At 43.6% G+C, this 14,472-nt stretch overlaps 1 protein-coding gene across 1 annotated transcript in view; it reads left to right on the forward strand.

Moving 5' to 3' along the window:
- SVEP1 (sushi, von Willebrand factor type A, EGF and pentraxin domain containing 1) overlaps positions 1 to 14,472 on the forward strand; it is a gene marked incomplete at its 5' end in the record, with an annotated part of 125,722 nt that overhangs the window by 89,355 nt on the left and 21,895 nt on the right. The window contains 7 exons of the mRNA XM_010578179.1: positions 2,083 to 2,202; positions 2,993 to 3,169; positions 3,958 to 4,042; positions 4,358 to 4,549; positions 6,536 to 6,703; positions 8,621 to 9,293; positions 10,704 to 13,483. Of these exons, the coding sequence (XP_010576481.1) occupies positions 2,083 to 2,202; positions 2,993 to 3,169; positions 3,958 to 4,042; positions 4,358 to 4,549; positions 6,536 to 6,703; positions 8,621 to 9,293; positions 10,704 to 13,483 (4,195 nt within the window). The remainder of the gene's footprint in view (positions 1 to 2,082; positions 2,203 to 2,992; positions 3,170 to 3,957; positions 4,043 to 4,357; positions 4,550 to 6,535; positions 6,704 to 8,620; positions 9,294 to 10,703; positions 13,484 to 14,472) is intronic.

Genomic DNA, 14,472 nt, shown 5'->3' on the forward strand with positions numbered 1-14,472 from the left:
CACCTTCCTGTCCCCTTGTGTTGAGTCAGCTTCTTTGTAACAGCAGTGGTCAGTCACACCCTGCATTATTCCCTGAGCTTCATGGGCAGATCACTTTTGCCCATCTCCTCTGAGTGTTCTTCCTTTGTGGGTGTTTATTCGTCAGTCACGCATGCCTGTTAGCAAGGAGCTGCAGCACTGAGAGGGCTGGGAGTGCACTTAGGGACATAGTTCACATAGTTGCCACATCATAACTTACTTCCTGGTCAGCTGGGTCTGATGTACAAGATGCAGCTGCAGGAGCTGAAAGGTGAGACGGACCAGCATTGTACAGGGCCATGTCTGCAGCAGATCCCTGCTGGAATCCACTAGCTAGTTGTACTTGGATTGCTGCTTAGTCATGGCTAACATGGGTGTTGCAGGGTAGCAACCTGGCAAGATTTGTGTTTGATTTGACTCTTAGTTTTATGTAGGTATAGCACATAATTTTTTCAGTCAAGGTGAGCAAAAGAAAAGCCAACAGTCTTTTAGTTCTGTGAAAATTCACTTTGGATTAGGATCCATCTGGTTTCATATCATCCAGTCTACGAGGGCTTCTTCAAAACCTCCAAGCAGACCATCCAGTCTGTTATTCCTCTCTTTGCTTTTCTCCTTTGCACTTTATACCAAGGCCTAAAGATGAGCAGGCTCAGAGCAGATGCTGCAAGGCTGTCCAAATATTTGACATCTGTGCAGTAGGAAGCATGATGTGGAGAAGGAAAAGCCCTGTGCCCCAACTTCCAGCTTTTCTTGTCTCTCATAAAGCAGAGTAGACTAAGGGGAAAATAAAAACAAGAGTGGCTTTGGCACCCTGACCCACCCTTTACGTTTCTGATTCATGCTCCAGGCAGGTGCTAACAAAGCGTGGTACACCAATGCTCTGGGGCATTCCTTTTGCTCTGTTACAGATCTGATTCACGGTTTCCTTCCACTCTTCCTTGCCTTACAAGACATTACAGGAGGAGCAGTCATTCCAGTTCTGCTGTGGTAGCACTTTGCATTTTCCTGTTGCTTGTGTAATTGGCAACTGTTTTGATTAATGTGCAGTTTTCATTCTGCCTGTCAGAAAGAAACTCCTTTTCTTTTCAGAACATTGTTGGATTCTTTTTATGCTGGCCAGACTCATTCAGCAGTGAAGAGTAAACACACCAATTCAGTAAATTTTGTTGCTTTTTAAACCAACATGTCTGCATGGTATGCCTAGTTCAACAGCTGTCCTGTAGTGGGGCTTTTAAATGAAGAACTGTTCTATCTCTAACAGTCTGGTTTATATAAAGAATAATCCCTGATGCCAGCATTTTTCAATTAGATACTTTGAAATTGACCCTTTGCAATTTATGACTCATTGTTTACATACCAAGAACACTTCTGTAAGGTCAGGATTTGGAAGCTGATACAAAGTATTCTGGAGTGAGGGATTGTTTTTGCTGTACAGTACTAAGCCACATGGAGCATAAACCAGTGACTGGCATTTCTAGGCACTACTGTCATATAAATAGTTAATTATAATAACTAGTATATTTTGAACTTCTAACTTTTCTGGCAATTGCAGACACTTCTCATTCCTAGTCTAATGTAATTCTCGTCAGCAAAGATGGGGCTCTAATCATGTTTTATGTTCAGAGTGTTTCCCCTATTGGCTAAGTTTTCCTGTCTTACAGGTGGGAAGTTTGGGATATAGAGGATTTCCAGAGCAAGTGTTTAATGCAGAAGTCCTCCCTCAAAGTGTCTGTCCAAAGTAGTAGTAACAGCACATGAGTTATGATGTCTGTTCTTTTACTACTTGGAAACTAGATACTTTTTGTGGAAGCATTGACTGAAGGTTCATAGGATTTGTCTCTGATTTTCTCACGTCTCACAATACTGTATAGTAAATTATATGGAAAGCATAAATATTAATTTAAATATTTTTACTAATGCATCAAAAATGTGATTTAAGTAAGAGTGATTTTTAATTATAATAATTAAAACGATTCCTCTTGACAGTTAGTGAGACAGAAATTTAAAGCAGATGCTTATTACAAATAACACCCTCGAGACACTTTTTTTGTTTCTTTTTTGTAGATGTTGATGAATGCGCTGTTGGATCAGACTGCGATGAGCATGCATCTTGTCTTAACACAAATGGATCCTATGTTTGCACTTGCATCCCTCCTTACACAGGAGATGGTAAAAAATGTGCAGGTATGGGAAAGAAAAACATCAGGCTAGCCTTTCCAAGGTTCTGTATAGCCCAGTATCCTGCCTCCCACTGTGCAAGACAGTTGCCTGTAATTGATACCTAGGGAGGGACAGAGCAGGCATGCTTTCATCACCAGGTCATGTTGGCCTGAATGAGGCTGTGATGAAGTGTCGCCTTTTGTTTCTTGAGAACTCACTTCTCCCTGTGGAGACAGCTGTCATTGGGATTCTGCTCCAAGACATACACACATGCAAAATCCTCTTGCACATGAAGCACAAGTGCTGAAGACCTGGGAAGACCGCATGCCACAATGTGTCACTTCTCAGAGCAGAGCTGTGCAGTGAAGAAATATTTGAATACAGGCATCTGAGTAGGACTTGAGCTGCCTGTGAAAACATAAAGCAAGGTAACTTTGCATGAAGATAAGACAGTGGCATAGGCTGGGATAAAAGGTAGCTGAGCCGATTTCATGTTCAGGGCTGGACAGGCTGGAATGGTCTTTCCCTCGCAGAGGTAAAAATGACTGCCAGATGTGTTCACTTCTGACAGTGAATGCAAGCTCAGTCACAGAGGGCTCTTCCATATCAAGAGTAGCTTGCTTGTGTGAGTCTTCAGTGCCTGTCATTTAAATACAGAACAGAGAAAAGCTGGTAAGGCTGTAAACTACTTATGAGTGTTTTCCACGTGCTCTGCCTTCCTACGTTCAGAAAATTCCCAAGGATATCTCCTGCAACTTGTTTATAAAACCTGGTACTTAGTTATGTTATTGATAGTTTCTCTCTTCTTCCTCAGAACCAGTGAAGTGCCGTAATCCAGGAAATCCAGAGCACGGTCATTTATATGGGGAAACTTACAGTGTTGGCAGTGAAGTAACATTTTCCTGTGAAGAAGGGTTTCAGCTGACAGGAATGGCGAAGCTTATATGCATGGAGTCTGGACAATGGAGCCACCCAGTACCATATTGTGAAGGTGTGGTTCCTGGGGAGAATACATATTGTAATGTGTACTGTTAGAGAGATGGAAGGGGGAAAGTAATAATGTAGAGCCTTTAGAGACTACAGCAGCTAATGAAACCCTGTCCTAGCAGACCTGCATCTCTGTTGAAGTGTCTTTTGTCTTAAGAGATGTAAGCACCAGTTGGAGCTTTTCCAGCAGTTGTCATATTCATAGCAGTACTTTCTTGTGCAGATTCTCCAAAGTGTCAAAGGCTAGACACATCTCATTTTAATGCAAGCATTAAAAGTGTCTTTCTTCTCCACTCAGCCTCCCGTTTTCAAGGAAGTTGTGGGAACTTAATGTCTTAAAGGTCATTAACTGTGTTTCAGTGGATAAAAAGCAACGAGAGAGGACAAGCTGGTGCATGTACATATACATGGTATAATTGCAGAAATTGTTTCTTTAGAAAACCATAACTAATGAGGTAAAACAACAGGGTAAAATGAAGGGATGACAAAGACAATGTCAAAAAAACCAATTACTTTGTTCATAGGGAGACGTGGCTATGGAGTCCTCTTGACAGTCAAGCATGAGATTTGTAGAACAGTTCCAACTACCTCTTTCCAGTTAGTCCAATTTCTCAGTCAGGTGAAGTCAGATAAAGAGCCCTAAATGTCAGTTACAGCTTAGCCAAGAACCACGTGTTATATAGGGCTTTACACCTCTTCAAATCTATCCAGAGAAAAAAAAGCAAATCCTAATTTTCTGTTCTCTTTTATTTGTGTTGTATCAACCTCTCTTGTGATCCTGTCTTTTTAAAGCTATATCCTGTGGTGATCCAGTTATTCCAGAGAACAGTGCCATTTTGGGCTCAAATTTTACATACCACAATAAGGTGGTGTACAGGTAGGAATTCAATATGTTTGAAGTGCTATATTACTAATGGATTGAGAATCTGGCAACAAATGAGAGTATGGCTGAATTGAGAGAGTGGTTGAAATGAAGGAGAGGAGCAAGATGGGATTAAAGGAATGGAAAGACATTTGGTTATAGCTGTGGCTACTCACTAGCAGAGCAGAATGTCTACCCCAGTACTACCTCTCTATGTCCTGCAGAGAAAGATGCTGTAGGCAGGTGTGGATGAAGAGGGGAAAAAGGATGGCTGATTACGTTGTGCATAAAAGGCTCTGTGTTTGATAGCACTTCTTTCTTCTAACACAGATGCAATGATGGATACAACTTAGTGGGTGAAAAGGAAATTCTGTGCCTTGCTAGTGGCATTTGGAATCATCCTCCTCCCTCCTGTGAAATGGTGACTTGCCCTAGCCCACAGGATATCAGCAATGGAAAATACACACTCACTGGCACAACCTACCTTTCCACTGTATCATACACCTGTGACAATGGATACAGGTAAATGCACAAACATTCCTGAGCCAAATGCAGGCAGAATGCTTGCTAGAAGGTCTAACATATTTCTGAAAGAGGCAAAGCTGAGATCATTGCTCAGAAAGATAAAATACTAAAATATAATTTTAAAAGACTTCTTTATATCTTGAAAGGTATGTTCTGTATTCGATCCTAAATTGGAGCACTTCAAGAAGGTTATTCAGTGTTTGCTATACATGTCTTAATGACCTTTAATGTACATATATATGCAATGCTTTCATTTTACTATCAAGCTCAAAGACTTGTTTTGAATATTCAGAAAAATAGTTATCATTTGCCTTTAAATATTATCGTACCCCTACAGCTTTAGTGCATACCCAGTATTATTTTTGCTGTGGTTTTACAATGCCTTTGGTAAAAGAACCTTCTGGAAGTTACTAATTTACTTCTTGAACTCTTTGTGGTAGTTATTTATTCTAGGCTTTTATTCTGTTTTACGTATGTAAGCAATTATATTGGAAACACATTTTTAATATGCCGCAATTAAAAATTAATACAGTAATGCTATATCCAAGGATGTGGCTTTAAGTGCAAGTTTCTGCCTCTCCTGATATCTGCTTGTACCTCTAGCAGATTTACTCTCACATAAGTGATCTCATATGGGCCTGTTCAGGTCTGAATTTTTTCTGTATTTTCCTGCTGCAAGCATTCCTTGTCCAGATGCAGGCAGGTAGGTGAGGTGTGTTTATTTGGTGAATGTTTTAATCATGTTAATACAAATAGATACCTCAGCTGCAGTCCAATGTAGTGTTAAGTCGTAGATCCACAGTGTGGGCTTAACCTATACCCGACTAAACCAGGCAGTGTTTTTACCAATGTCAATGAGTTTTTTGGACATATATGCAGCAAATACCACATCCCTTGTGACCCTTTCCCTTTACCTGTCTAGCGTAGCTTGGTGAGAGACGTCCTCTCTCCTGTGGTTGCCACTCCAGGGGAAGCCCTCCCAAACAGTGTCCCTCTTACACATTATTTCTGAACCTAAGTGTGGACCCAGTCTCTTCCTTCAAGCACCTCTTATGTGCTTTTTGTCTTAAACATATTGCCACAGGTAGGCAGAGCCCACTGCCCTGATAAGGGCCTGTGCCTTATCTGTAAGGGCTTTACAGGTCACTGTTGTTCTCTTCCATTAGCGCCTGAGCTCATTTCAGTCAACTAAACACGGGGTTCTAGTAACTATTTGAGACTAAATTGTAGGGAATCAGACAGACCTATGTAGAGCTCTCAGATATGACATGGGACATACCGGGAATCCATAGCCAACTGACATAGCAGCTGGAGGCCAGGGGCTTCACCCAGGGCATCTCAGGGTGGTGTTGAATACCTCTGTTTAGACCACTGAGTCACACCTTTTGTACCAATGCATTGCTGTTTCATCAGCTAAGGAAACAAAAAATACCATCAACTTCAAATGTATGTGGCCATTCACTCAAGCAAAATCTTTTATCTCCTGAAGAACTGAATGTCTTTTTGTAAACAAACCTGAACTGGAGCATTTCCTTCAGTTTTCTGAGTGAAGACAGTTTTTAAGTCCATGAGTGAATCAGGTCTCAGACCAAGGCCTAGTTGCAAGTCCCAAGATTGGCATGGTGTTGATGGCATACAAGTAAATCTTTAAGCTTAAATAAACGCCCCATGACTTTCTTTTGTGGCTTAAAGATGGGCAAAGCTACAGCAGAAGTTTTGTGTGTGTCTGCACAGTGCATTGAGACCCCACGTGAATTCCACCAACTCTCTCTTCAAAATAATTGGAAGACCAGCTTTTTTGACAGCATCAGCAGTGGTTTTTCATGAACAGAGGGTGAGATTCTGGCCTCTACTGAAGTCAGTGAGAGAGTCCCCTTGGTTTGGTTGGGGCCAGGAAGTCAGTGAGAAACAAAGCACCTCCTTCCCTCTCTGTTCCTCACCTGGACTGAAATGGCAGCCTTAATAATGATCTTTGTGTCTCAGCCTTCAGGGACCTTCTGTACTTGTCTGTGCATCTTCAGCGAACTGGAACAGCACACCTCCAGCTTGCAACATTGTCTCTTGTGGATCCCCTCCTGCCATCAAAGATGCAGTCATCAATGGAAATAACTTTACTTTCGGAAACACAGTCTCTTACACCTGTAAGGAAGGGTATGTAGATCAGCACTACTGGACTAATAGGATGAGTAAAACTGGTGCACTGCTTCACAAGTACTTTATAACTGCACACTAATTCATTTTTACTGCTTCTGTCTTAACTCCCTGGAAATTAAATGTGATGGAGATTTTTTTGTGGGCTGTCAAGTTAGTATGGGACACATAGGCATTTCTTAAAGTAGTTTCATGGCAGCTGAATACACTCTGGAGGAGAACGGAGAGGAGTCATGGGGAATGATAGACCAATTCAATTGGAAGCCCTCTCCCTTGGAGTTACTACAGAACTAGAACTCCTGTTGTAAACTCAATGCTCTGATCGTAAAGAATTCCCTATGTCTTTTCGGGCTATAAGAAAGCTGTTTGGTGTATTTTGAGAACTGTCCGTTCCAGTGTTCTAAATTCTGCTTCCGTAAAACTCTTGACTCCTCGTTTATTGGGGTGCATTGTTTTTCTTTTATTTCCATCTACTCAGCTTAGTGACCTTTTCAGACTGTATTTCATCAAAGATGAAGCTCTATTTTGATAATGTCAAGCATGAAGGTAATGCTGGATTCTGATCCTGCAAGAACATTTGCACAAACTTATCTTTACAGCCTGTGAGCAGTCCCATTGAATTACTTGAAACTGTTCTGTCTAAAAGGCAGAGCACATATGTAGAGCTTTTGCCAGGTCAGGCCCTAAGTGACTGGAGGATTTTCTGCTCCTTCGTGATGTAAAAAGATCGATTGCATTTTTCTTATAAACTGGCTTTGCAATATTACTTAAAACATAATTGAAGCAAAGCATCCTTATTCTGTCTTCTTGACTGTATTATGATTTAAAAAGCTGCTTCTCTTCCCTGTGCAAGCGTTTAGAACGGGATAGGACAGCAGCATTTAAAGAGGGTCACAGCTGTCTCTGACAATGAATAGAGTGGATCATATTAAACAGTGGCACATAATAGGCTCTTTTTCTGGAGTCCAGTCATGAGGCTTTGAAAACAAATACTGCAAACAAAACAAAGCACTTTTACAGATGTTTCCATCAAAATCTGAACAACCGGTTTCCAGCCTACAGCTGGAAGGAGTCACTGGGAACTTTGCAGTAGTTATTGTTTCTTTGCTTTTTGTGAGAGCACACCATGGAGATCTCAAAACTGAGGAAGAAGATAGTCACAGGTACTGTGACTATACTGTTTGATGTTTAAGCAGCAGGGTTTTAAGTGGAGTGATGAGCAGCATGGAGTAATGCCTGTCACAGCATCCCAGAGACAGATTAGATAAATACAACTACACCAACAGTAATCACGTGGTAGAATTTCATTGTAAAAGATGATATTTTTTTCTACTCAGCATTAATTTTTTAATTGGCTTTTATAACAATTTTTACAGTGTTTTTTTAGGAGAAGTTGTTACAAAATTATCATGTGCATTATTGGCAAAAGCATCTCTGGGAACTCACTAAGTTTCTCATTGCTTGCAAGTGTGAAAATAGATTGATAAGGCTGATACAGGAACCCAAAAGGCCTTTATGGGCTTTTCATCTCTTTCTTCTCCATTCAGTTCAGCTAAAGGAGAAGAATTTCTCGCTGGGATTGTTTCTTTAAGGATTGTGTGGATTGTCGCAGGACAATACTAGGTTTGTTGTAGTAGTTTCAACCAAAATGGAAGTTCAGAGGTGGTAATCGGTTGGACAGATGAGAGAGAAGCAATATACACAAGGTGTGCTAGGATATCCCTCCTTGTCAGACTTCACCCGTGGACATGTAGGTTTTAAGATTTTCCTTTTGAAGTTGATCATAGCTTTTGTAAAGAACCCTATTCTTCCAGTGTGCTAGCAAGTAAGCTGGTACTGCAGGGGCTTCAGGAAACTGTAGGTAGCATTTGACAATGCTTGTCTTTTTGACTTCCTATGTGGTTTCCTTATCCACAGTTACACATTAGTTGGCCCTGCAACCATAGAGTGCTTAGCCAGCGGCAAGTGGAGTGTGAACCACCAGCAGTGCCTGGCAGTATCCTGTGATGAGCCACCCCACGTGGAAAACGCATCACCAGAGAGTGGCCACCGCCTCTTTGGTGATATAGCTTATTACTTCTGCTTGGATGGCTACAGCCTGGCTGATAACTCTCAGCTGCTTTGCAATGCAGAAGGGAAGTGGGTGCCTCCAGAGGGCAGGGAGATGCCCCACTGCATAGCTGATTTCTGTGAAAAGCCATCCACCGTCTCATACAGCATCCTGGAGTCCATTAGTAAAGCCAGGTTTGCAGCTGGCTCCATCGTGAGCTTCAAGTGCATGGAAGGCTTTGTTCTGAACACTTCAGCCAGGATCGAGTGTCTTCGAGGGGGCCAGTGGAATCCTTCTCCTTTGAGCATCCAGTGCATCCCCGTTCGCTGTGGAGAGCCTCCCCAGATTAGCAATGGCTATGCCAGTGGAGCCAACTACAGCTTTGGAGCAGTGGTGGCTTACAGCTGCAACAAGGGGTTCTACATCAAGGGAGAGAAGAAGCGGACCTGTGAGGCCACTGGCAACTGGAGTGGCAGTTTGCCTACATGCCACCCAGTGTCTTGTGGAGAACCACCGCAGCTTGCGAATGGCTTTCTTAAGGTACAGAGTGAGTTTTCTCATCTGCCTGGTACCATAGCAAACTGAATATGTCTTCACAATTGCCGCTGTTGGGGTTTTCTTTCTTCTGTTTTGCTCTCTTGTTAAAATTGAGGAAGCACGTGACTGAATGGAATAAGCAAAGGGAAAAATGGGTGGATTTGCAGCAGAATCGTGTCTGAAAAACATGGACACTTCCATGGGATTTCCTATCTTAAAGTGGGTTTTCAGTTAGGAGATTCAAGATGCCATATGACAATCAGTTGATTTCCCTTAATGTCTTACTCTTCATTTTTTTGGTCCATGGGTGGCTTTCCAGTGCCATCTGGAGATATTTGAAGTACTGTTGCCAGTTGACAAGCCTTGCTCTTTTCACTGCTATGAAAAAAAAACTGATTTGCAATAGGTGAATCACCTTGAGATAATTTCTGTCCTTTTGATGCAAGCACACTTCTTTACTGAAGTCAGAACTTCCCTTTCCTTATCAAATTACATTGCAACAACTCCTTAAGTTAAAAATCCCCTTGTAGCAGCCCAAACCTGTAACAACTACTTAACTTGTGTTGTGCTTTGATGCACAAGGGTAATATTGTGATAAGGAAGATCAAAACCACTATTGTAAAGATATCCCTTTGAATTTGTAAAGCATTTTTCTTCTGAACATCCCCCCTCCTTCCTTAAATCTAGCCACCAGGGAATCTGCATTTGCTAAAAACGGGGGGGGGGGGGGTTGCATCCCAGTTCATACATGGGCTTCCAGCAGTAATAGCAACAATTTCTGTTCAGACTCCCACACAGATACATCCTCTAATTAATGCATATCACTCTGTGTTGTCTTCCTTAGGTAGGGTCACTCCTCCAGATATTCTTTCCAGTTAGAGACATTTTTGAGTACCTCAGTCAGAGCTCAGCCTGCAACTTTGAGGTGCTTCTCAGCTGCCTGCTCAAGACCCTGCAGCTGTATATGTGGCAATTATAAATGTCTCCTAGTAGTAGTACATCTGAGTGCTCCAGCCTTGCATACATCTGTAAGCTAAAGAATCACAACAGGCCATTGCATGGCAGCTTCTCCTGACCCATTTCTTTTCTGTCTTCCTGTCTACACATCTTTTGGCCTCATGGGTCGAGCAGGCGGAAGGCAGAAGAAATGTTTTCTAGCTTTTACCTTTTAAGCCTTGAATTTTCTGTTTTCTTTTGATGGTGCTCTCAGATTTTCTGACAGCAGAGTGCATCATTTGAGGCAAGACATTTTATGTCAGTTATTTGCATTCATTCCTTCGCAGACAGCCTTCACTGCTGTCTGGGATTCAGCTAGAAGCTAGACCTAGAGAACACAAGAAATTAAATCAGCCTCCTGTTGCCCCAATCATGCATCTTCATTTCAGACATGTCCCCATCTTATCTGTTTTGCAGGAAACAACGGGACGCTTCTTCGAGAATCAGGCAAATTATCAGTGTGAGTCTGGCTACCAGATGACAGGGAGCTCAGTGTTTATCTGCCAAGCCAATCGGCAATGGTACAGTGAATCACCTCCTTACTGTGTTCCCCTCAGCTGTGGAAAACCACCACCCATCCAGCATGGCTACTCTAAGGGAGAAACTTTTGATATGGGCTCCAAAGTTGAGTTTTTCTGTGATGAAGGCTATGAACTGATTGGAGATGTTTCTTGGACATGTCAGAAGTCTGGGAAATGGAGCAAAAAACAAAGCCCAAAGTGTGTGCCAACAAAATGTCCAGAACCACCCTTGGCAAAAAACCAGCTGGTCTTGAGGGAAGTGACTTACCAAGTCGGTGTTGTACAGTTCTCCTGCAAGGAGGGTTATGTTTTGCATGGCTCCTCTGTACTGAAATGCTTGCCCTCCCAACAGTGGAATGATTCCTTTCCTTTCTGCAAGGTTGTACAGTGTCCTGCACCTCCATACATCCCATTTGGTGACCCCTTGACTTCGTCGCTTCATTTTGGTAGCACTGTGAAATACATCTGTGTAGATGGGTTTTTGCTGAAGGGCGAGTCTACCATCAGATGCCAGGCTGATGGCTCATGGAGCTTGCCTTTGCCAGAATGCATTCCTGTGGAGTGCCCCCAACCGGAAGAAATTCAGAATGGCATTGTTGATGTGCAGGGCCTCACCTTCCTTAGCACAGCCCTCTATACATGTAAACCAGGCTTCGAACTGGTGGGAAACACGACTATCCTCTGTGGAGAAGATGGCCAGTGGCTTGGAGGAAGGCCAGCTTGCAAACCTATTCAATGCCCAAGGCCTAAGAAGATCCTCAATGGCAAATACTCATTCACAAACTTCCATTATGGGCAGACTGTTAGGTACTCCTGTGACAGAGGTTTCCAGCTGCAAGGGGAGGAAACGCTGAGATGCCTAGAGACAGGAGAGTGGAGTACAGAGGTTCCCTCCTGCAAAGCCATAAATTGCCAGCCCCCTCAGCCCATCGAGAATGGCTTTGTGGAGGGTGCAGATTATAGCTATGGGGCTATGGTAATTTATAGCTGTGTGCCAGGCTTCCAGCTGTCTGGCCTTGCCATGCAGACCTGTGAAGAATCAGGCTGGTCTAGCTCCACACCAGCCTGCCTCCCAACAGACTGTGGCCTGCCTCCTCACATTGACTTTGGGGAGTACGTGCAGGTGAGACATGGGGAAAGACGTTCTGACCAGGAGAGTGTTACAGAGAGTCCCTCCCTTTCGCATATGTTACTGGCTGACAATTTGAAAGACTTCAGAAGTTCACTGAAGGAAGACAGTGCAATGCAGCTCACAACTTTCTTATTTGGAACTATCATTTTATACACATGTTACTCTGGCTACGAGCTGCTGGGAAACCCTGTTCTAGCTTGCCAAGAAGATGGGGCTTGGAATGGCACTGCCCCCACCTGCGTTTCAATAGAGTGCACCTTGTTGTCACCCCCAGAGAATGGTTTTTTACATTTCACTGAGAACACGCTCGGTAGCGCAGTGCAGTACACCTGTAAGCCAGGCTTCACACTTGTTGGCTCCGACACACGACTATGTTTGCCAAGTCGGCAGTGGAGTAACACTGCTCCATACTGCAAAGCAGTAACATGCAACTCACCTACCCAGCTTATGAATGGAAACATAAGAGGGGAAAACTACACGTATGGGAGTGTCGTCTATTACGAGTGTAATCCTGGATACCAGTTAAATGGCCCCACAGAGAGGAGGTGCCAAGAGAACCAGGAATGGGGTGGCAGTGAACCTCTTTGCATTCCTGTTTCCTGCAGCCCACCATCAGTCTTGGAGAATGGTCAGGTGACTGGAGAGGAGTACACATTCCAGAGACATACAGAGTACAGCTGCAATGAAGGTTTTGTGTTAGATGGGGACAGGAGTAGGGTCTGCCTTGCAAATGGAAGCTGGAGTGGAATTGCTCCAGTTTGCAAAGCTGTAACCTGCCCTGTGCCCCTGCCCCTTCCCAATGGGAGAGCTAGTGGCTCAGATTTTGGCTTTAAGAAAGAAGTGCACTATCACTGCAACGAAGGATACAGCCTGCAAGGAGTGTCTATGCTTACCTGTCAGAGTGATGGTACCTGGGATTCAGAAGCTCCACACTGTGAGCCAGTTATTTGTGGACCTCCTGAGGACATCTCCCATGGCTTTCTGAATGGCTCAGGCTTTACCTATGGGGAATTTGCCCAGTATGTGTGCTTCCCTGGTTATGAGCTGCATGGCAATCCTTTACGGCAATGTTTGTCCAATGGTTCCTGGAGTGGAAGCCTCCCATCTTGCCTACCCTGTCTGTGTCCCACACCACAGATTCAGAATGGGTTCGTTCTTGGTACAGATTTCAGCTGTGGGAAGAGTGCTCAGTTTCAATGCCTGGAGGGCTTCAAACTGCTAGGGCCTTCTGAAGTCACCTGTGAGGCTGCTGGCAAGTGGAGTTCCGGGTTTCCTCGCTGCGGGCAGATTTCCTGTGGCTCTCCACCCATCATCCCCAACACATTTATCAACGGGAGCAGCTCTGCAGATGAGAACACCATCATCTACACCTGCTTGACAGGTTTTGTCATGCGGGGGAGTCCAGAACTGACTTGTGTGGAGACTGGTGTCTGGAAGAAGCCATACCCAAGCTGTGAGCTGTTAAGCTGTGGCCCACCACCTTCTGTCCCAAATGCAGAGGTTCTTGGCAATAGTTACACCTATGGGAGCAAAGTCCAGTACAGGTAAGAATGCTGCTGCCATTCTGTTTCCATAAAAGCTCTGAAGGAATGAAGATGGAAGGTATGAAGATAGAAGGTTTATGCACCCTCAGTTAGTGCAAGTTTTTAAAAGACCTGGAAGAAAAGTTATGCCCTATCATGTGCTCAGATTAACAAAGCCCATGTTCCCATGCACATATAAAATATTATTTGGACTACTGTCAGAACTCCAGCAAGGTATTTCAGCCTGTTGGGCTGCACTCCTCCACCACCTTTAGTTTCCCATTCCCCTTTGTGTTCCTCTCCTCCTCCTCTGAAACACTGGTCTGGACATTCAGGTTTTCTTAGCAGGTGGCAGTAACAGTCAGTGGAGTGTGCAATTTTTCTCCCGTTTTGGCATCCCACTTTTGTCTTCCTTCTGCTTCAGGTGCCTGTTGTAATACAGAAAGGCTGATCTCCCTCTTGTCCCATTTTCTGTACTGCAACACTGCACTGTCAGCAGGCGTTGCTGATGTGAAGTTACTCCTTTGTCCAGTATGAGAGAAGGGGGGTTTTGTTAATTTCCTGAAGTGTGCACACTGCAGATCTCTTTCTCCAAGGTGAGGAATTCCTTGGCAGAAGAGGAGATGGGGTTTTGGCAGTAAAAGCAAATATTGGTATGGGACAGAACTGGGAGATGGCATGTGGATTTATTTAACAATATCAGTCATTTCCATGCATCTTTAACAAGGTGAAGGGGGTGCTTGTGTCTGCCTTTCTACAAGTGAACCCACTTGTGCAAGCCAGTTGAGTTGCTCTTGGTGAAGCACCATGTGGAACAGAATGAATCAGCCTTAAGTGTCTAAGCAAATGGCCTGTGGTCAGCCTAAGGCTTGGTTTGTTCTTGGAAGAAAGTGAGATCATCTTTAGAACTGCTTGGCACTCACACACTGTTTACCTAACCAAAAGCCCTCCTTGCAAAGGGAAGGGCAGTGCAGGAACTGCACTAAAGCATTCAGTACACTCCAAGCACT

This window comes from Haliaeetus leucocephalus, unplaced genomic scaffold, assembly GCF_000737465.1.
Source record: "Haliaeetus leucocephalus isolate CR32 unplaced genomic scaffold, Haliaeetus_leucocephalus-4.0 Scaffold605, whole genome shotgun sequence".
In the NCBI taxonomy this organism is placed as follows: domain Eukaryota; kingdom Metazoa; phylum Chordata; class Aves; order Accipitriformes; family Accipitridae; genus Haliaeetus; species Haliaeetus leucocephalus.